Source organism: Falco cherrug, unplaced genomic scaffold (genome assembly GCF_023634085.1).
Source record: "Falco cherrug isolate bFalChe1 unplaced genomic scaffold, bFalChe1.pri scaffold_31, whole genome shotgun sequence".
Taxonomy (NCBI): Eukaryota; Metazoa; Chordata; class Aves; order Falconiformes; family Falconidae; genus Falco; species Falco cherrug.
The window spans coordinates 254694-277516 of record NW_026599468.1 but is presented as its reverse complement, the minus strand read 5'-3'; the positions used below and the strand labels follow the sequence as shown (position 1 = coordinate 277516).

General features: G+C 45.3%; 1 protein-coding gene across 1 annotated transcript; it reads right to left on the bottom strand.

The window, feature by feature from the left end:
- Nucleotides 1–9955: 9955 nt before the first annotated feature.
- Nucleotides 9956–18012, bottom strand: LOC129735090 (heat shock factor protein 5-like). Its single transcript, XM_055700463.1, has 4 exons — nt 17805–18012; nt 16477–17154; nt 13366–13740; nt 9956–10131 (listed from the first exon to the last, which is right to left on the bottom strand). The coding sequence occupies exons 1-4, from the start codon at nt 18010–18012 to the stop codon at nt 10016–10018; spliced, it is 1377 nt and encodes a 458-aa protein (XP_055556438.1). The 3' UTR covers nt 9956–10015.
- Nucleotides 18013–22823: the final 4811 nt, after the last annotated feature.

Below are 22823 nucleotides of genomic sequence, written 5' to 3'. Positions count from 1 at the left end.
GCTAAATTGAAACAACCTCTTACAAAACATCGTATTAAGCAAAATATGAGATCAGAAAACTAGAATACACAAAGTTAGGGTACATGTCCCCACAGTCTGAACTTTTCCCTCAGTTATTAAAATAGCTAGAAGAAATAAGCTAGAAGAAATATAGGTGCACTCATTCTTACCAGCACGTGTAATAATAACGACAGATCTAGCTCAACTTGACAGAGCTGTGTGATGCAGAACCACACGTGAACCACACATTTCTGGTTGGGAATCTCACCCCACCCCATCCAGTCGTTAAGACGTTAAGTTACAACGTGTTGCTTGCTTTTTAGAGCCCTCTGCTGCTGCTCTACATGTATTTTGCAGGCAACCATTTGGCAAACTGGTACATTTCCATGATCATGTGGCAAAAACCTGTAGCTTAAAAAAAAAAAAAAAAAAAAAAAAAGACCCGGACAACCAAGTTCTGTTTCATTTTCACTGAGGCAGTACAGGCCCAAAGTTAAGCACCTGGAATCTACCTTTAGACAGAAAAATTTTCACCGTATCACCTGTTCTAGAATAGTCATCTCTTCTGCAAATATCTTATACATCAATAACCTAAAGATGAATGACTGCTCAGAGCCTGCAATGTTTCCTTCTATTAAGGGGAAAAAAAGCTTTTGAAAACCATTATGTGTGAGTTTACAGAAGACAAGAGGTCACACCTGGTAATAAGATAGTCTTTCCAAAAATCATGCTCACCACCTTGAGTCTGTCATTACTCAATGTTGAGTATATAACAGGCTATGTGTATACGTATCAATAGAAACACACATACATTGCTTGACAAAGTTGTATAATAACATTCAAAAAGGCCTGTGCAAATACAGTAATGGAGTACTCCAGGGAGAACTAGTTCCCTCCCACACACCTCCTGCACTTGCTGGATACCCATTTGACTCGGTTTTTCCTCTTTGAAATGTGCTGTCTGGATGTATTGCTTTAGTACTGTTAACAAGGCCACGTGAAAAACACGTGGCTAGCAGTGCCTTTTGTCTGATGTCTGAACCACAACTCCTTCCCAGGCACAAAAACAAAGAAGGCAGGCAGGCTGTAGGTCACTACCTTCACCAGCTAGAATCCAAGTCTCACGAGTGATGATGACTTCTCTATTCCTGGTGACATTTCCATAATAGCAAGTTCTAGAAAAATCAGTGAGCAGCCTTCATCAAGTAGTGAGAGAAGGGAAGATTTCTCAGGTAAGCATTCTAAACCGGATATTCCACCGGACAACTGCTCTAGAAACAATTCTGCAAACTTCATTATTTAAAAAGAAGAGACTAATGAAAAGCAATACCAGGCAGGGGATGTAGATACCAAATTGCAGTGTTTGATAAAGAAAAAACAAGTAACATGCATATTGGGATAACCATTATCAAGAAACTGTTACTAGCATACGTGGTGAAAGTAGTCTAGACACTCTAACTAGCAGTTCTGCAAAGGACCTGGGGATGCTGCAGTGCCCAGTAAGGCTAACGACACCTTGGGCTACACCGGGACGAGCGTGGCCAGCAAACTGAGGAAATTTCATTCCCCCTCACTGGTGAACCTGTACTTCCAATGCTGTGTCCAATTTTAACCCTTACAGCTGCGTGTGTGGAAACTGAAGAGCAGTCATACTGCACAGCACCCCTTTCAGATTTCTTTTTATCACTGTGTTTATAGAATCTTACACACCAACTCTTCAGTAATCTAATGTAATAGGTAATAATACCATTTTCATCCTAACAGCATCAGCCTAGCCCACACAAGTCTGGTTCCCAAGCTATCCCTTTTTTTTATTGTTCGGTCTTTTAAGCGAACATGTTTCTGACCATGGATTCACCGCACCTGTGGACAGACCCTCCACTCAGGTCTAATACTTCTGCAACTTCAGAGTCCAAAACATTGTTTGGCAGAGAATCAAGCAAAGCTACCAAAGCTGACAGACGTGAAAGTTTTGCCTTTTCACTTCAGTTACTGAAAAACGCCAAAACTGCTGCATCTCACTACTTACACGACTTACGAGACACTGACTGGACTATACCTATACCCAGCTGGAACCATGATGGGAAGCTGAGGTACTAAAATTAGCAACTCGCATGAACGGGGTTTGCTGGATTCACCTTCCCCAAAGAAAGCAAGCGTTTCAGCCTTCACATAGGTATGCTGCCAAGGAGACTGAACGAAATCAGAGGCAAATTCCTCTTGATCAAGCATTACAGAAATGTTCTATTTCCACTTTAAGAAGAAAATAAAACATTTCTTAGGAGTAGGAGTGGAATAAGAGGTGCCCATTGAAGGCCAAAGCCTCTAAAAGTCTAGGACAGAAATTCACTGAGGCTGAGAGGACAACGCTGGATCTGAACTGTTGAATGTACTAACTCTTTTCATGTAAAGAGCTGCTCTTTAATTTGCTGTCTTTTAGGAAATCGGGAAAACAGAATAAAGCAGGTTTCTACTAAACTGTTACTTCTACAAGGAAGACAGTTCAAGGCTCAGTGCTGGTCACAAGAGTAATTAAATGCTGGGAAATACTGTGAACGAAACAGAAAACAAAACAGTACCAGCTTGGTCAAAAGGTCCCGTATGCTAAAACCGACAGTTTCAAGGGCTGACTTCAGTCCACAGAGCAGAAACCCAAGATGAAGTACACAGTATCATCGCAAGTCTTCCGGCTGAAAGTAGCTGGAATGTGTAAGCAGGAATGCCCTGCTCTGTTTGCGCTCCTTGTTCTTGCTCTTCCCTACACATCAGGTTACAGTTGTTGTTTTGAGACTTGACGCTGGGCAAGACAAACCTTTGATCTGACCCAGCAGAGCTGTTCTGATGCTCTTGTATGAACAGTGGAGGAATTTGCTCCCCCTCTGCTTGTGTAGAGAGGAATAGAGCGGTCTTCTGTGCACGCCCACTATTCTGTCATAAGCTTGCTCTAAAACACATGGTACCAACAGCCACTGAAAGCCTGAGTGCTTCCAGATTCAGGGATGAGGAAGAAAACTGTGCTGGAGCCTGATGTGAGGAGTACAGGCACCGAAGCCTCCTCTGGAGAGTTCTGCACCTGCCATGACCCCAGGCTCTGGACAAGTAGGGTGTTAAAGTTAACCTTCCCTCTCCCGACTTTGGGAGGAGGAGACTAGTTGAAGAGTAGTTCTAACAGAAAGAGGGAATCTGTCAAACAAAACGCTGAACAGTCCCTGAATTGCTTTTCAATTGCTCAAAAAATGAGGCCAGTTATTTAACCCGTTACAGTCCAGGACCAACATCAGGATTCTCACAAATATACAAAACCTCCCTCCCAAACAACTACGTGGTTCGTGTGCTTAATTCCCCCAGTTCTTGACAAGGAAGTTCGGGTCACGGACTCCAAAGGCCTTCAACAAGGGACAACCTATCATTCTAAAAATGCAGTTCCAAAATTCTAAAACTGACAACATTTAAAGTGCGGTCAACACTTAATATAATGAGTGGGCACCAATTAAGGAGTGCTGCCAACTCTATGCACTAGCACAGGGATGTGCTCTTCCCTACACGGTACTGAGCAGAACGGTCTAGTCTAGGCTTGAGCTATGCAGAGGCTTGATCAGGATACACACCCCTTTCTAGAAAGATACCCAAGAGGAAGATACTAATCTTTATAACGCTGAAAGCAACAACGGGAGGTTTGCGCCAGCTGATGATTTCCGATCTAGAAACTTCAGTGAAGGCGTCAAGCTACCAACAGAACAATAAGACAGTAGCTTCAATGCACACACAAAAATGAGATTGAGTGCCTACATGCAAGGTAGGTCTCATGCAGCAGAAACAGATGCAGTCAATCTCCTGAGCTTACCTTGTTTTCAAAACAAAACAAAACAAAAAGCAGAGCACGCATTTGCTGCCTTAACAGAGTAACATCTAGAATGCCCCTCACCCCTCATGAGACTTACAATTTTACATACCGGGAAGACCAGGTACAGGTAGACCGAAGTACAATTACAACTTGTTGTACACCACAAAGTATAAACCAATGAAGATGCTTTATACCAGTCAAATGTCAATAAACTATACTTTCCACAGAAAACAGAACTTACAACTATTTATCAGAAACAATCTAACCGTTTATCTAAATTTAAGCAAAAATCTGCCTCCAGCAGCAATTCTCAAAATACTCTTCTTTGTTGGAGATTAAAGATGGTATGTTACAACCTAAAAAAGCATCCACTTCATCACCACGAATACACCTGCACTACGCATGTTTCCCATGCAAATGAGCACCCTAACTTGGCCAACAGGCTGACACATGTCATGCTCATTAACATGGGAAACATGGGATACTTTTTCATTCCGTCTTCTTTTTTATATCTTGTTTTACCAAGCAAACCCTTCACTGTACATTAAAAGCTTAATTAAAGAAGCCTTCAGTTCTTAAGCAGGCAAGAATATTGAAAAGCTACCGGTCCAGACCCTAGCATTACTATCAAATATAGTTAGCTCAAGAAAGATGTTGGTTTACCTCCCCTTACCTGCTCTGGACTGAACAATTCTTCCTGAAAAAACATGAGGGAGAACTCAGCTGGGCGGTGATCTGGTTCTTTGCTCCGTTTTTCATCTGCTTCCTGTGTGGTCAGAAGTTCTTGTAGTATTTTAGCAGCAGCAGCAGTTTCTATAGACAGAGTGGGATCGGCAGCACAAAGAATGTCAGAAGGCTGTAATGGAGACAAATTCAGTGCTCCATCTGCTTCCACCAGAAATGATGTGTCTGAAGTTACAGAGTGAGACATTCCAGCTGGCCTTCCTCAGTTGAAGGTGGTGCGTAACTATTAACAGGCGGTGCCTGATTTCCATTAAACTCCAGGATCGAATACTGGCTCTCTACAGGTGCCACTCCCACCTTTTCAGCTTTGCATGATGAATGCACCTCAGCGGCAACCTGAAACGTGGCTTCAAGACTGACTTCTGCCTTCTTGTTTTCTTCAGATATATTACATAGCCAGTCAGACGGCATCAGTTCAGCTTCGTAAGATGACTGTATTGGAGGATTCTGGAAAAAACAAAATACAGTGAACTTGTGTATCAAAAAATTACCATGACAGGATGTGTATTGATTCTGTTTATCCATTTATCCAAAAGCTTGAAAGATTGTCCGTTATTCTCAGTTTAATAGCAAGTTTAACCAGAAGAAAAAAGAAAAAAGCTACTGCTTTGTCTTGGTTTTCATTAACCACCTTACTCTTGGCACGCTTCCTTTCTTCTATTCATGGTCTATCCTGGAGAGAAGGTTACTTACTAGGAGCTGGTGTATGCCTGCAGATGCATTGTCTGCACACCCTTTGCACCGCAGGTGTTAAATATACCCAAGCATTCAAATCAGAGACTTCTGGTCTTAGTAGGACCTGTGGGGGTACACTAGAACCACCCTCTTCACGTGCCACATACGTAATAGAAAATGAGAGAGAAAATCCACCCGCCTTCAGTTCCTTCTAAAACTCAAGCATTCCTGTTGTTGTAGTATAAAAAAATCAGTATAAACCACATCATTTTTAAGCAAAAGAAAAAGGTCCACATGCTGTAAATGTGCATATGGACAACACAACTTGAGGAACTCACCGCTTCTTAACCAATAATACCATTTTCCTCCTCAAGTGATTGTCCATAGGCACATCTACACAAGGGGTGCCCCCCAGGAACGCCCCAGTCCCAGGATGAGTGGGAGTTCAAATACCGGTGAAAGCAAATACTGCAAAACTGCCCTGCCTGTCACAGCCTCACATCTGGACTCTCCGGTCATGACAATGTCCCACAGAGGCACAACCCAAAGTCTGCATCGATCTGCATAAAAACCCGACAGAATTTCAGGTCAGAAACACTTCTTGTAGAACCTACAGAGACTGCCTTTGCCATCACAGATCACGTCTGAACACTACTAAAATTTTTCACTGTAATGACATCACAGGACGACAGGACACAATCAGCAATCCAGTGATGATTTTTTTAGTAGCATTCCTATATATCGAATAACCTTTAAAACAGAATGAAGACAATGAAAGAGTTTTTCCAAAGCAGCAAGTCCTACCCAAGTGAAATGATAGATGACATTTTAACAGCCAGTGTCTGTACTGCTACTTCTTCTGGAGGTGACTCAGTCAAAGGACACTAGAAGGGTCATTTCTTCTGACAAATACAAGTCATACAATGATGTTGAACAGAAACTCAGGTCTATTTAAAATACAGCCTTCTTTTGGAAGAGATCCAGTATGAAGGAGTAGTCCTTAGTGCCTGACTATCCTTAGACCTTTTAGCTGAGGTCATGGTTAATGAAAAGCTACTTCCAGAGACGAGTAAATTAGAGAACAGGAAGCTACAGGATCACCTACTAGGAAAGCCGTATCAGATCAAATGCCAGTGAAGGACTTGGTCTCTCCCTGATGGAGATACCACAAAGAGATGAGATCCTGTCTCCTGGGTGTGTGAAGGCAAGTCCTAGTGTGGATTCGTGTAGATGTGCCAGTTTGCAGATAGCCACAAACTGTGGAGGGTGGGGGGAAACGGAGGGGGAAATAAAACCTGGAATTTGAGAAATTTAGGTTTAGTTAAGCAAAATCTTTTCATTAAAGGCTAAGCCACCTTTATGTTTTTATGAGATAGGTTCAAACATTATTCCTCTCATTTGATTTTTTTTTCAGTTCTATTTTTTTAAAATGTTAATAAGGTGTTTCATTTCTGTTGCATTGCTTGTTTAGTGTCATAAGTAGTCAGGATTCTAAGTAAGATCTGGATTACCAAACCATCCAGGAATAAGATCATCCCTGCCAAAAACCAACCAACCAACCCACCCATACTGAAGCTTTTTCTGCCTCTTCTTAGGGGACCTCAGCTTGAAGCTGTTATAGCACATATTGTCCTCTTGGATGCACTACAGGATCTCGTGTGTATTTCCAACAGGAGAAAGGGGCCACACAAAGCTACAATTTAAATCCTTTTAGTTCACCTGGAGAAGGATGGGGGGAGGCAGCAATGAAACAAGGAAAACCGATAAAAGATTGAGAAGTCAGGGCCTGAAAGACTAATAGCTTGCTGGTCATTCAAGCTCAAGAGGAAAAATGGTCTAACTTAGCAGAAGTGGTGAAAGAGAAGACGGGCATTTCACGTACAAGATTAGCATAGCGTGTGCAGGAATTAAAGCACAACCACACCTTTTCAGGGACCGCTAGGACTACACAAATCTGGCTTGAGTGCTTGGGCAATCGGAATTAGTTCAGACTTGATTTCTTTTTGAAATAACATGGCTGATTATCATTCCTTATTACAAATAAAAGCAAACTACTTAGGACTGCTTTTAAGGTCAGAAAGTTGTTCTTTTTTCTTGCACGTTTATTTCTTCCATTTCCCGTTACCTCTTGCTTCAGTTCCACAAGGAAATACCGACAGCTTAATAACCATGGTAATAGCAATAATCAAACGGCAGGGCTGCTATTAAAAAAAAAACAAAACGAGGTGGGGGCAGGGAAAAAAAAAAAAAAAAAAAAATCACTGAAATCCCATATGTAGCCTCAGTTCACATCTATGATAAAGCAGCGGGGAAGTATTGAGCTAATGGTTGTGAGCTGCCAGCACTGCTGTTGCAGAAGATAGCAGGAGGTCTCTCAAAAGACTCATTCCTACCCAAGGATACTGATTCATCACACTAATCCAAACCCCACTTAAGAGAACCCAAATGAAAAAATGGGTAAGAAGTTGTACCTGAGCTCCCTGTTTTGTAACCAACCGTGATGAGAGTGTAATACAAACCTCTGAAACCCCGATTTCAGAAACCTGGTGAGATACACCATCATCAGCCACCATGTCTGGGTATAACCACCTATGTCCCCTTGCCATTCCATGCAGTAATTCTCTGTAGCTTTTCCTGGAGAGCAAACTGCAGCCAACCAACCAGTTAGTTACCGGCCTGGTCTGCCCATGTTCCAGTCAGGGTCACCTAACACTTTCAGCAGCTCAGGTGCGTACTGTACAAGCCCAGCAGCTGGCCCCCAAGACCCAGAAACTCCACCTGTCTTAAATCTCTCCTAAACTTAAAAGTGATGCTCTCTGCAAGACCCAGTAAGAACAGCACAAGGTTAGGCTTCCTTGTCCAAGAGTGCCCGCTTTTCCTTCTGAGACCACAAAGCACCGTCTGGATCCAACAGAAACGGGGCTGGTAACCAGCTTGCTGACTACTAGTGTGCCGATACGGTTCGCTGTCTTCGGGACTGGTCCAGCAGTTTCGTATAGGCTTTGCCACTCCTACCTAGCAGCACACAGCGTGACCAAACAGCCTAAAACGCCCCGCAAACCACACTTCAACAGCATCGCACTGAATTCCTGCAACTGGTAGAAGGTATCGAGTGGAACGATAGGAAATATACCATGCAATAGTTCTATTTTTTGTGAAGAACAATAAAAATGCTTAGTCAGCCAGGGCTGATAAATTTTACCGCTTTTGAGGATTTGTGCAAGTGGTTACTGATGGATGATCAGTACACCAGCCGGGCAGGATGCTCAGTACTGCAGCTTGCCACATCCCCCAGCAGAAGTTTGGGGAAGTATATGCCCCAGAACACACAAAAGGCAAACTGATTATTCCCCACAGCTCAGCAAGAACCGCAGGCAAACTGCTGTCTTCTGTACCACCTGCACAGCCTGTCACCACGTTCCAGGAGAAATGACCTAGGCTATGCTAAGACTCGGAAATCTCAAGAAGTCCCGTTGATCCACGCGGTACGATAGCTGTGTTACCCTGCTCAGAGACAGCCGGTTACTGACCTGGTGGAACTGATACAGGGCACTGCTTGCCTTTGGCCTTCTGTCTGCCCAGATGCTCGGCAGCTTTTTGCTGGGGGTTTCCAGGAAACAAAGCAACCACTAGCAAGTGGCCGAAAGCTCTTCTGACTCCACATGCCGCCCATGGACTTGCTTCTCCAAACAACTGATTTTTACTAGACCCTTTGGACACTGTATATTATCCTTCAATCTAGCCACAACACCACCTCTGACAACTCCTTTGGAATGATTTACTATCCCATGGATCTCGGCCTTCCGAGATAAGCTATTTAATTGTGACTGCCCATCGCTCAGATGGATCCTCATGTCCTGGATGAAAAAAGCAGCTCACAATGAAAGTGAGAGGACAAAGATGCACTGTGCGAAAAATAAATACTACAATATCGACGGCATGACTGGCTGTTGGCTATTTATAGCCTTACACTAACGTGTTACCCTGGCCATAACCTGCCCATCTTGGATAAGCTTATTTTTTAAAAGAAGTCACGAATAAAAGAGAAAGGTTGATATTTGCAAGACAGGAAACTGGATGATCAAGCTTGGGTAGGTCAACCCTTTTTCAACACGCATAAGCATAACTTGCTTCGCTTGTCCTCTGTGAGGGGGAAAAAAGTATATGCGTTATGCTGTAATAGAAAAGGAAGCTCTTGCATTTTTACTTCAGATCTTCTGATATCTGATAAGCCAGGCCCTCCAAATAAGGCGCAGTTTCCACTAAAATTACATAAAGCATTTACAAGAAGTACTGGAGTTATCTTTAATAAGAGATCTCCGAGGTGGGGCCCATTCCACAAAGTCACCTTAGTTTTCCTCGTTCATCAAATCAAACTCAGGACTGCAGGAAGCTGTCCGGGACAAAGAAGTGGAGCTGCTTCTCAGTATTTTCATAATATTAAAGAATCTCTTTTTGTCCAGGCAAGAACATTCTTCAAATACAAATGCAGGCTCATTAACTAAAAGCGATTCTGGTGAAGTCAAGCAAAAACACTCCACTGATGAGGACACCCACTATGCTGCTACCCTGAAACCTAACCTGAATTACAAAACTACCCGTTTAACATTCAGTGGTTCTTTGAAATAGGTATTTGTAAACCACATCACTTTCACTTCATCAAGCAGATCAGTTTTCAAATTTATATCCTTAATTTCACAAGTGTATAAACCTGCAGTTCATTCATACAGTCTCCTTCTCTTTCACCTCCTTTCAGTAGGCTACGCTCACCTGGAGAAAGCTGTCGTGGGTGCACGCTGAAGCAGTAGGACCAGCACAGCCAGCCAGAGGATCTGTGTGGGCTGCTGCTGAACAACTCTGCGGTGTGGCTGCAAGAATTCAAACACAGCTATCAGACTGCCGGAACTTGTGTCTGGTGTGCAGTTCTATTGCTTACTTTGATTAAACATTTCAATAATCACACAGTAAACGACATTCCAGAAATTTATTGTTACCTCCCAAGTCATTTTAAGACCAATTTCTTAACCTTAAAAATATTTAAGATATGTATAGATGTATTAAAAATATATATTGTAAAATTGGTAACACACACACATACATGCAGAAACCTCATAATCAGAGTCTTTTGTGTCTTAGTATCACCTCTCTGATTTGGCTGCTTGAGTTTCTTGTCACAATACACCACAGAAAGCGTATTCACATAGCTGAGCCTAGGTGTTCATACACACTTGTGACCATGTGAATTTTAAGACTTACAAAGAAAATGAATTATCTTAACCAAGAGTGTATCATTCCGAAGAATATCATGACTACTCCTAAACTACCACTCACCAGAAAGGTCTTCATAGGTAAATGAACCCTACAGCCACAGATGCATTCAAAAGGCACGACTGGACTTGCACTGTCAGGTGGCACCAATAACTAATATTTCTCACATGGTCTCCATGACTGATTTTTCATTATTAGACACTCTCGGATAATAAAGCTTCAACGCATTTCTTTCACGCGATTCTACTACTGTCAAAGGTTTTGCAGATAGTTGAAAGTAAACAGAACTAAATCCTTAAACTAATTATGGTCTAAGGCTAGTGGGGAAAAAAAGACTTAGATGAGCGTATTTTATGTTACTGACTTTTCAATAAGAATCATAATGAAAAACCAGGGAAATCTTTTTGTCACGGAAGTTAACAAACAAGTTTGAATACACACAAAAAGAAATCTTTTGACAAAGTTCTACTTTGATTTCATTTAATGGGACTTCAAAAGTGAAATGAAGAGAGTCAAGAATAAGATTGAACATACATTCTTTAGTTCTCTCACTTACTAAATACATATCTTAAGGTTAACTATCACTTTCCAAACAAACTAATCTTGCTGCTGTGCTTTCATGATGAAGGAAACCAGACTTTTTCATGTGGACATTTGAAGAAACACGCTTTCAGCATTCTGTATGTTATAATATATAGAAGAAAGGATAGCGGAGAGATTAAGAGATACACAGGCACAGAAGTAAAACCGCTGAGACAGTCCTAGAGTGACAGTGAAAATTAAGATTTATCATACTCCAGTGAAATGTCACTTACACTCTCAGAAACGCTAATTAATTCACTGGAGGTTTCAAACGCCTCAGATTCCCTAAGTTTCTGTATTTTAGTTTTGATTACACCTTGCAAAATTTGGTATGTTTTCACTGCGTTCTCACACCCACCTCCCACCCCAGAAGGTTCTACCTGAGCAACATAGCCAAGTTATCCTTTAAACTTAAAGCAACGAGCGTCATCCAGTGAGAGAGATCTCCATATTCATGTCTAAATCTACGCTGGTCTCCCTCAGCTCCCCTACAGGCAGTACTTCAAAACAGGCACTTCCAGGACACCAGGAATCTTACCCCAAGACAAACTCTAAACCGAGCTACGTGAAATCGCACCCGAGACGCCCCTTTCCTTCCCTTGACTACGGGAGAGGGCTGGGGCCTTAGCTGAGACAGAGACAACTACAATTCATCATGATGAGTTTCAGCCTATGCTCTGTAACCAATAGAAACGCAAAGCGGGGACCACCTCCCACCTTAATTAAGCAAGTATTCTGGATGAGGCTTGGAGCTACCTGGTCTAATAGAAGGTGTCCCTGCCCATGGCAAGGGGGTGGGAACTTGCTGATCTTTAAGGTCCCTTCCAACCCAAACCATTCTATGACTCTCAGGACACCTGCTCCTGGGAGAAGACTTGATAGTTAGCAGCTGGTAAGGCAGGCTCCACACTCTGGCCACCACAGTAACCTTTGCATAAGGAGCACAAGGCAAGGAGCACGTGGCAGAAGTTGCCTGTCTCTTAAACATTTAAGTGTGTCTACAAGAAATGCCCAGCTCCTCAGAACCCTTCCTTGACAAAAATGACGTTACAGAAACTGTTGATTATTGTCCGAAATGTTCTCAGCAGAGGTCTCAGAAGACATGCACAAAAGATGTAATGATTTCACTGTGTAGGATTTCTAAACAGGGATAGATAGCTGTCTTTGTGAAGGTGCGGCTGCCAAAGGAGGAGCAGGCAGAAGGAAAGAATAACAACTGAGCTTTAGTTTGTTCAAGGAAAGAGTCACTGTTCTGAATTTCAGAAGTTTTAGGGAAACTAAAAAAAACCACCACAAACCCACAACAAATACACCACCACTCCCCAGAAAATACCCTATCATGTGATTTTTCCCATTCAAGGTAAGGGCAAGGAAAAGAACAGTAATTTGCTTCAACTCCTCTTCTGAAGAATAAAAACACTTCAGTGAGACTGATTTACTTTGCAATTGAGTGATTAAGTGAGACTGACAATTGTGGCAGAAATAATTTAGAAAAAAGAAAGGAGCCAAGACTTTTGTACTTTCTAGTTTTCAGTGCATAAAAAAATACAACATAAAGAAGCTAAGCAAGAAAAAAAATGTAGATACAAAAATAGTATGAGCAGAATGAAATATTCTACACCAGGAGTCCTCAAACTACAGCCCACGGGCCGGATATGGCCCCCCAGGGTCCTCAATCCAGCCCCCCCTATTTACAGAACACCCACACCACCCCCACCCGCGCCGGGGGTTGGAGGGGGAAACCAAGCAGACGCAGATGACTTCCTGCCATCTAATCCGCGCGCCGGCCCCCTGTTTATAAAGTTTGAGGACCCCTGTTCTGCACAATACTTTTGACTGATCTTTGAGTTTAAAACCTTAACCTGGAAAAACATGAGACCAAGGCCTAGGATACTACTTCTTAACAAGGTCTCAGTGCTTTAATATCATTGTCCAAGTTTTGCTTAATTAAAAAAACAAAAATGAAAGTTAGCCTCACACCGACTAGTATTGGACAAATATTCTTCTCCTCGCCCTTTCACCTCAACAGAAAGGCTATCCAGAAAATCACCAGGGGACACACAAAATCTGGAGGAAGGGCACGAATACCAAACAGAAACTCCTTTTGCTTTAGGTCCATCTTCCTTTTAGACTTGACACTTTCTAATTCTCACTTGAGATATACACATGGCGGAGTATTGTAGAAAAATATTGGAAAGTCTCACTTTAAAATCTATTTTTTGAAAAGCAAATGCAGAAATTTTTTTTCATACCTGTTGGATAGCAGGCTTGTGAGTACGGCACTGAAGATGCAGAGCTGCTGCAATTTGCAATGGATGCGGCAACGCTTTGAGTCCCTTGCTGAAGTGGCGGAAGAGAAGCCACAGGCTGGAGGGTGTACGTGGCTCCTGTTGGAAGTGTCTGGAGTACAGGAAAGGCAGCCCCTTTATCTGGAAAAGCTGGGGAAGCCCCTTGCCCTGGCAGCAACCCAAGTGGTCCCTGCTGGATCCAAGTGGAAGGGACTGGAGTCGGATCTAATCTTTGTGCTGGTAAAGTGCTGGGGGCTTGGCACGAGGTTGCCATGTAGGAGTAAGGAGGGAAAACACTTTGACCGTAAAGTTGATGAAACTGTCCTACAGTCAGCAGTCCTGCAGTGGGTACAAAATAAAGCGAAACAAGTGTTAAGGAAAGGAGTTTTCACAGGCAAAGAAAGGCAATATGAGGAGCCAAGGCTCTACAACATGATTTGGGAAGACTACCTTTGCTCCAGCGTACTTAATCCAGAAAGGAGACTGTACTCTTAGACCCGAGCATGCACTAACTGCTGTGTGGCACACGAGTGAAGCGCCAACCCAGAGGTGTCTGCGTAGCATTCAATCTCCTTAAACTGGCAGTAACGAGTTACCCATATTTAGAAATGTGCTATAAATCAAAATGTGTAGTAACTTACTAAACCAAACAAAAGCAATTTTGAAAGTACGGTGTGTTAAATCAGACAATACATTCTAAAAAAGGGACATCATAAAGCAAGATTTGACCAAACTCCACTACTGACAGCTCACAAACGGCTAAGGGAAGGGCAACGTCAAAATCCTCCAATGGACTTTGCAAGTACTTTATGACAAGTCATTTATTTGGTCAAGAAAAAAATTTCAAAGCCAATTTTTTCTCAGCTCAACTAGTTCAGTGCAGACTAAAATATCCCAGTCTTTGCCATTTTGTTATTTCTTAGACAGTCCTTTTATTCTTCTCTATTATTTTATAGTTTCCTCTCTCAGACAGTTACTGTTTCATGAAATGGTATTTGCTTTTATACCATGACAGCTCAATTTCTGTTTTGGTGACTTTGTGGAAACACTGACAGTAACACCGCAAACGCCTGTGCTCATTGATTTCTGCAAGAACTACTGCATTTGTGACTCCCCTGCAGGATTGCATTTAGCCATGAGAATTACAAGTTTCAGGATGGTTCACGTCAATAGGGTTTATCTAGAAGCCAGGCTTTCTCAGACCTGTAGTTTCCAATTCTCACCCAAAAGGACTTTTTTTAAAAATAGCCTCACATTTACCTCTTGCACTCCTCTGATGAAATCAGTAACATACAGTCATTATTCTGCAAGTTCATATTTAACCATTAAGAATCACTAAATAAATACCAGCTGACCCTGAAGATTTGCTAAGACTTAATGTATAGGACCGTTTATTTCCTGTTCAGTACTTTCACCATTTATAAACAGAGAAGGAACAGGGGTATGAAAATTCTTTTGTTTATATTTTACCTTTGGATAGGGACATGAAGATTATCTAGTTCTAACACGTAAACAAGACACCACGGGATGCCAAGTTACCAACCTCCAGTTGCTGTCCAGGAATTGTTCCTGAATGTTTAACAGAGCGTTACACCCTGCAAGACACTGGGAACAGACGTGCCCCTAAACAGTCAGTACAGAGCGCACAGTGCATTGTCAGCCTGTCAGAACTTGACTGCATAGAAACCCCAATGTTTTCCTTGTTCTGTCTTTCTAGAAAATGAGACTCCTAGAGCAAAAACTCTGAAACTGCAGCCATCAAAACAGAGGACAAAAAATGAAAGTCATCTCTTTCTCATAATTTCCTTTACCAATGGTCTGCATTACATCAGACAAACCACGTCACTGAAGTCTGCAATGACTCATCTTAGCCTTAACAAGGTTAACATCAAATCATTAGTTTAAATGTTTCCTAGCCTCCCTACTGAAATAAGTTCCATCCCTTCTCAGATGCTTCATTTTGTCTTCTTGGTATTGCACGTGCAGTTCCACACACATCACGGAAAACACCACTTGAATTAGATGACAGTTCCTACCCTGACACAGTAACCAAGAGTATGGGGATACCCTACTCTGCTCTAAAGGCCAGCCGGTGCTGCAGACAGCAGTACCGTCAACTGCTTCTCCCCTTCTCCTGGTCGCACAGTCCTGCCGCTCCTCCTACACCGCGCCTTACAGCTCTGCACCCATGGGGTGCATCACTCGGGTCCAAGAGCCAGCCAGGCTATTAAAGTCTTCTCCGATCACTGCGCTGAACCAACACGTTGCTGTATCAGCTGCAAGGAAGATGACAGTTAACACGCCACCAAGGGAATGGGAAGCCGGAGTGCTCTTCTGGCAGCAGCCCAAGAGCACTGCAAAGCAAGATATTCACATCTTCCTTACACAGCACCAACTACAAAGCTTTAGGGCCGATACAAAATTTGTGGAATAATCCTGAGGGCTCACACTTGTCTTGGGAAAACTCAGATCCTCTCAAAGAGGGTTAGAAAGAAAGAAAACACGTTCTAGGGCTTTTCAGCAGTATTATTTTCTAATTAGCTCTCACCTACTCATTCAATCAGTTTTAAAAACTACGTAGCTTGTGAATTCTTTTTCAGGAGACAACTGACAAAAATCTTACTACCAGGTCTCGTCTCCTTTGCACAAAACTAACAGGATGCTCTAGTTATCACTTCACACGACTCACTGCTTCACACACATGTAATGACAGCATATTAAGCATCCCTACTGATGGGCATCCTTACTGACGGGCAAGAAGCAGTAACGTTCATCTGGTAGAGCTGTGCCAGCTCCACAGAGATCGAGCAAGGGTGTTCTTAGTGTAGCACGCAATGGAGACTGTACTGTAGTCTACAGGCAGCCTGAAATACATGTGAACCATGCTACTCATGCTTACTGGCAGCAGATCTACCTGCATAAACAACAACAGCTTCCCTACACCAGCTGAACTGAGATGCCACCGGCAAGGACAGGTAACCCTTCTCCCTCAGGAGAGCGTTGATTTTCAAATCCCATGCCACCCAGCGCTTCTCAAAAACCCACCAAGGCCCCACATGGCCCACTCTGACTCACCAGGCCTGCTGAGCGTCGAGGGCGGAGGCAGCGGCTGCCCGTTCAGTGGCGTGCCAGGCAAGCGCTGGAAGCGGTTGGGTGGGCGGCTGGTCACATCCAGGCCCGCTGCCATCTTCGCCTTGTTGCCCTTCGTCAGGCGCTTCAGGTGGACGAGGAGGTCGGGGCGGTCGCGGCGAAAGTGGGGGCTGCGGAAGCGATGCAGGGGCCCGGTGCAGTTGCCACCGTTGCCTTGTCCACCCTCTGGGCCCGGCCCAGGCCCGGGCCCCACCACACTGCTCCCCGGCAACATCCCCACCTTGCGGAAGCCATAGAGACTGAGCTGCCGGATGAAGCTGCTGAAGTTCTTGGTCTTGAAGAAACCGGCGGCTGCCGCTGCCCCACGGCCACCCGGCTGCGCGGCGACGGCCGGCCCGGCGCCCAGCAGCTCGCACTCACAGCGCGGCTGGTTGATGACCAGCCCCCGGCCGGAGGCACCCCAGCGAACGGAGCGGCAGCGCGGGCTGTTGACCAGCCGCCACAGCCTGGCGGGGAAGGTGTCGGCACTGACGGGGACGGGCTGCTGCGACGCGTCCGTGTCGGTAGGTGGCACCAACCGCCGCGCGCTCAACCGCCGCCCGCGCGGCCTCCGCTTCCGTGCCCCGCCTGCGAGGCGCTGCCCGCCGCGCGCGGCCCCCGGCCCTCAGCCCCGCCGCGGCGCTGGTCCGCGCAGCGCCCCGGTCCCTCGGCACGGCACGGCCGCAGCCCGGCCCCCCCTCAGCCCGGCCCCCCCCCTCAGCCACCCCTCAGCCCCGCCATCCCCCTCAGCTCCCCCTCAGCCCCGCCATCCCCCTCAGCTCCCCCTCAGCCCCGCCATCCCCCCCAGCTCCCCCTCAGCCCCGCCATCCCCCCCAGCTCCCCCTCAGCCCCGCCATCCCCCTCAGCCCCCCCTCAGCCCCGCCATCCCCCTCAGCCCCCCCTCAGCCCCGCCCCCCCCAGCTCCCCCTCAGCCCCGCCATCCCCCTCAGCCCCCCCTCAGCCCCGCCATCCCCAGCTCCCCCTCAGCCCCGCCATCCCCCTCAGCTCCCCCTCAGCCCCGCCATCCCCCTCAGCTCCCCCTCAGCCCCGCCATCCCCCTCAGCTCCCCCTCAGCCCCGCCATCCCCCTCAAGCTCCCCCTCAGCCCCGCCATCCCCCTCAGCTCCCCCCGTCCATTCAGCTCCCCATGTCCCCTCAGCCGGGCCATGTCCCTCAGCCCCGCCATCCCCCTCCGCCCCGCCGGTCCCCTCGGCCACCCCCTCCGCCCCGCCGGTCCCCTCACCCCGCCGGCCCCTCAGCTCCGCTGCCACCAGCATCTGCCGTAGCTTCCGTGAGCGACCGGGCGGCTGAGGCCCGGGGCCGAAAGCTGCCGCTCGGGGCGGCCCCGCTGCCAGCCCACAGCCGTCCCGGGGGCAGCCTGGACGTCCTTGAACCACGGCGCGGGTGGGCGCCGGGCCGTGGAAAGCGGCTGCAGGCGGGGCAGAGCGGGGAACACGCGCTCCGCGACCCCGCACCCCGCCATGGCTGCCCGGCGCCCCGGGACCGCGCGCGGGAAAGGGGGCGGCGCCGCAGGGCCACGTGACACAACATCGAATCCCAGGGAGGGGAGGGGCGGGGCGGGGGGCGGGTTCTGCTGAGCAGCCGGACCTGCCCGGGCGCCGCGGCTGCCGCGGGGTGCGGGCGGCGGGGACGGAGAGGGGCGCGGGCGGCGGGGGCTCGGGAGCTGCTCCATGTGCCGGGGGCACCCCGGGCTGGTGCGTACCCCTCCGGGAGGAATGCAGCCGGCAGAGCAAAAGTGTCGGCTTAAAAACCACTGGCAGTTCACAAAAGGAAAAGCGAATTTATAAGGAGTGCAGAGGAACACGGAACAAATCGGGAATTGTGTCACATTTGCCCCAAAACCCCCCAGACCTGTGCAGTTCTGATCCCCACGCCAGAACAGATCAAGTGGAGTTAAAATGGGGCAGAGAAAATCAGCAGCGAGGGTAAGAACTAGCTTCAGCGGAAGGAAATACTGAAGAAGGAATCTTCAGAGGGGCAGTTATATAAAAATATAGGTGGTAAAGTTGTAGTTAGTGTAAAGGAGGCAAGCACGACTCATGGAGGATTTCAAACAGGAGAAATCAAATCAGGTACTTAATCACAGGGAAACCGGGGAACTAATTGCCACAGGATGTTTTGGGTACCACAATGTTACTTGGCTAAGGGAGGGTGTGGGGGGGGTGCGCGTGTGTGAAGAAAAGAGAGAGGAAAAAAGAACAAGATTAGCTACATTCACAAAGACTAGAACTCTTAAAGCGGCACCTTTGTCACTGCGAGTGCTTGCACTGTGCGCTGGCACAGCTCTGAGGCGGTGCCTGAGCTGCACTGGTGCAGATCTGCCCTCTTCTCAGCCTTGTGCTGTCAGCTGTGACTGCAGGCAGACTGCAGGAACCAGCAGAACCATCCTTACCGCTGCAGAACAGGAATCTGCTATGAACCAACAGGCAAAGAAGAGCAGGGAGCCAGGGAAGGAAGAGTGCGGTGATCTCTCTCTCTGCTTGCATCTTGCCCACAGGTCACCAGCAGTGGCAGAAGAAAACGACATTCCTCTGTCTTGGCTGCCCTCAAAGCAAGACAGTAGTGAGAAGACTGAGCACCTGTGTGTTTTGTGACCTCAAAATACATTATCTTGGAGTTGTCGTAAGATTTCTTAGCAAGAAGGTACAAAACCAAACCTCTTCTTTAACTAAAGTCGTCCTTATTGCTTTGGTTTACAGCACAGCCCCTAACCACCAAGGCAAGTAAAAGCGCAGTAAGTTCCAGAAAGGGAACAAAATTGAATAAACTGATGGGAAACTGTTCCTATTTTTAAACTGAAAGCAAAATCCCTCTGCTCTTCTGCATAGCTGAAGTGAGGAAAATGATGTTTGGGTGGGGTTGCTTAACAGAGTTTCACACTTCAAATTAAACCAGAAGCAGAAATTTTGTCAATGTTGTCATCAAAGCTGAAATCCAGCACCACAGAAGGATGCTGCTTTACCCAAGGAATTAATGGCCTACGATTCTAGTAAGCTCATGCTGTCATCTTCCCAAGACGCTTTGCAATTTTTTTCCCCTCGGTAATAACTTATTAAGAATTATGTTGCTCAGTGTAAACAGCTAAAACTTAAGTAAAGCAAATCTGAAAAATCCAGAAAAATGTCCATTTCACAATAAATTCTTCTTGGCATTCCTGAGGTTGTCTTTTGCATTACTTCAGTGAAATGAATTTGGGTTTCTCTCTCCTTGTGCAGCAAGAGTGCCAGAAGACCATGACTACCTGATGGTGGGACAGGTGAGGTTTTTAGTGTATCATCCGTAACTCAGGGCAGAGCCAGCAATACGTAGTCCATAACTGAAATGCAGAGCATGATTCCCTAAAACTAACACAAAGAAACAGCGGTCCCTTTCGTACCACTGGCCATTCTTGACTTCAGCCACAAGAGTGGATTCATTTGCCACTTCTTGGTCAGTGGGTTAAATTTGGTCCTGAGGACTTTAAATTGTTACTTAAATCGTCAAAGATTGTTATTAGCCAAAGGTGATGGGAGCTGCAAGAACAAATAGCTTATTACTAATTTGTATCATTGACATATGAACTCAGTGCTTTCCTTCTTTTTCACCCATGTGAACTCAAATTGCTGTTAGCCCGCACGCCCCTATTTGCCATGTACCATGGCAGTTACTCTCTGGTGTCTGCCTCTCTCACAGCTGTGCCTTTCTCTGCAGCTAGCTTTCTTTCTCCTTCCCTGCTGCGGGACACCAGAGATCTGTCCATTGTACAGACGAGAAGGTGGGCCTTTGCCAGAAATTCATAATCCTCTTCTGCCAGTACTTAACCTCCATTCCAACCTTTTGTAATAACCTCCTAGTTTTCTACATTTCTCTTGCTTATACATATATATAGTACAAAAAAACCCTACCAACTTAACGATGTAAATTATACATTTTGCAAACTGATTCGGCAGAGCTGAACAAAAATGTTATTGTTAGCTTGTCTGCTGTATGTCAGGGCAAGGACTCTATGTCAGTGGGAAGAAAAATCCTTTGTGACCAAAATGTAAACCAAAGACCTATCTTCCACAAAGTTCAGAACTCTGTGGCTATCCAACTGCACAGCAGTTCTGTCATCAGAGCAGCTTACCTAAACTCACCACCTGTTAAAGGGGGATGATGAACTTCTTGCTTCCTTTAATTGCACCCTCTATAAAACCGGTTTCATTTCACTCCCTGCTGTTCCCTGGTGTGGGGTCAGCAGGATGCAGACAGCACCCTTCTGTGCTGTGAATTGGGGTCTGATGGGTGAGCAGTCTGCGGGGGTGGGGGTGGGGGCAGGAAGGGTACTGAGGTGACACCCCCCAAGCCCAGGGCACACTCGCTCCAAGGACAGGCAGCCCCCCTAATTCAGCATTTGAGAACCAGAAGATGCTGGTGAGGGCTCCCAGCATAGGGCTCTACTCCATTGTCTGTGGAGGAAAGAGGGTTGATGACTTTGATGTTTATCAAGACGAGTGCTCTATAAATTCATGCTCCCAAAAATTCATGCACTACTACCATGATTTTGGGGTGCAGAGCGCAGGAATTTAGTTGGTGGTCCTAATCCACCAAGCTAATGCAGCTTCATAAAGAGACTATCTGTCAGCTGAGCTACGGTAGCAACGGGTGTGCTCTGGTCAGCCTGAGTTGCAAAGCAGTTTGGCTAGATAAGCATCTTCTGATACAAAAAGTTTTAAGGGTAGGACAAGCCTTACATGGCTGTCTCTTGTAATTATCCATTCACACAGATCATCTTTTTTGAAATAATTTGGAAAAATTTTGAAGTGTTCCCAAGATGTAGGACAAGTGGCTGGATCGTAAGAGCATAGATATTTCAGATCCAGGTGGGTAAGTATCTGAACTACCTCAGGCAAGATAAACCCAAAGTTTTGTTCCTCACAAATCAATCACAGAAATGAAAAATTACCGTTATTGTAATATGACTATATGTAAAATGGCAAACAAAATATGACAATAGGGAAGTCAGTGGCTTTGTTACATGCTCATATAATCTGGTCCTTAAAAGCTATCTCCTGGCTACATCATTGTTGCAGTGAAATTCATTGCTCTCTTTACACGTCTTTGAAACTCTCATGTATCAATGGCTATGAGATCAGAGTATGATCATCTTCAAGGAAGAGTTGGTAGCTCACTCTTCGCCAAGGTTGTAGAATGACCAAATCAGGACTTCTACATACATATTGTCAGGAATTTTGTCTGATTTTGTATTTCGGGGGCTGGGGGGTCGTGGTTGGTTTGGTGGTTGGTTTTTTTAAAGAGGTCATCCCTAGAGGATTCTTAGCTCTTCCTAAAGTTAATTTCCTCTGAAATCAATCCAAGTTAAGGCATTCACCATCACGCAGAATGTGTTCTTAATTTCCTGTATTCAGTTAATGCTGTGATCATGCTCAGGAAGGTCCTCCACTGAAGTCAGGGCAGGTAAAACAAAATGAGAATTCTGGATTTGGCTTCATTGTCCAAATTCACAGTGTCTGGGAGATGAATAAGCCAGGCTGATACTTACAATGATGCATAGCCATTCTCAGACAGTTTAGCATGATACGTTATTCCAAAAATCTTTTAAACATGCCAGCATTTGGACATTCATAAGGTTTTTAACGAAGAACTCTCCCAATGCATTTAAAACCATTTTAAGCCTTGTATCACTAACAAGACCGGAAGAATTAAGTTGCTGTGACTTTGCATTAGTGGCCATGACAGCATACATTCAGTTCTGACATTTACTGTTATTCCCATGACACCCATAAATATTGCAGACAGCTAGCTGGCTGATCACACATTGCTTGGCTTAGCTGCTTCTATAATTTAGGGGGGATTAAGTTAGCATTTGAAAAATAGAAATTTTTTTACATTTCATATTTATTACTTTGCAATTTTCAAAAGGAAAATCACCCCACACACACCATGTTCTGATCCATCCAGTGAAAAGTTCCTCAAGGACCAATAATTCCTATTGTTGTTAGTCAGTTCTCTAATATTACAGATTAATGTGGAATATCTTTTTCTGACTCCTGTTTGTGGCCTTGCCCATGTGATTTCCTTCACAATATTTTGGGATGTGTCATTTAATCATTCAAGGTCATCACAGATATTTTGCCTCCTGCAGCGGTGAATCCCACAGTTTACTTACACATGTTAAATATATTTCCCAATAACTGTAAAACACGCTGCATCTTTCCTTTTCTTTCTCTCCATTGACACTGCTAAATATTACAGTAAAAGGACCTCTAAAGCTTATTTTTCCTGCTACCATTT

Bases quoted from the DNA above. Each gene is read 5' to 3' on its own strand.
- LOC129735090 (XM_055700463.1), bottom strand. From the start codon at position 18,012: ATGGCGGGGTGCGGGGTCGCGGAGCGCGTGTTCCCCGCTCTGCCCCGC. The intron at 13,741-16,476 runs GTGAGTCAGAGT...TACCCACTGCAG, and splicing joins CTCGACGCTCAGCAGGCCTG to GACTGCTGACTGTAGGACAG. The intron at 10,132-13,365 runs GTATGAAAAAAA...GAATTCTTGCAG, and splicing joins ACAAGCCTGCTATCCAACAG to CCACACCGCAGAGTTGTTCA.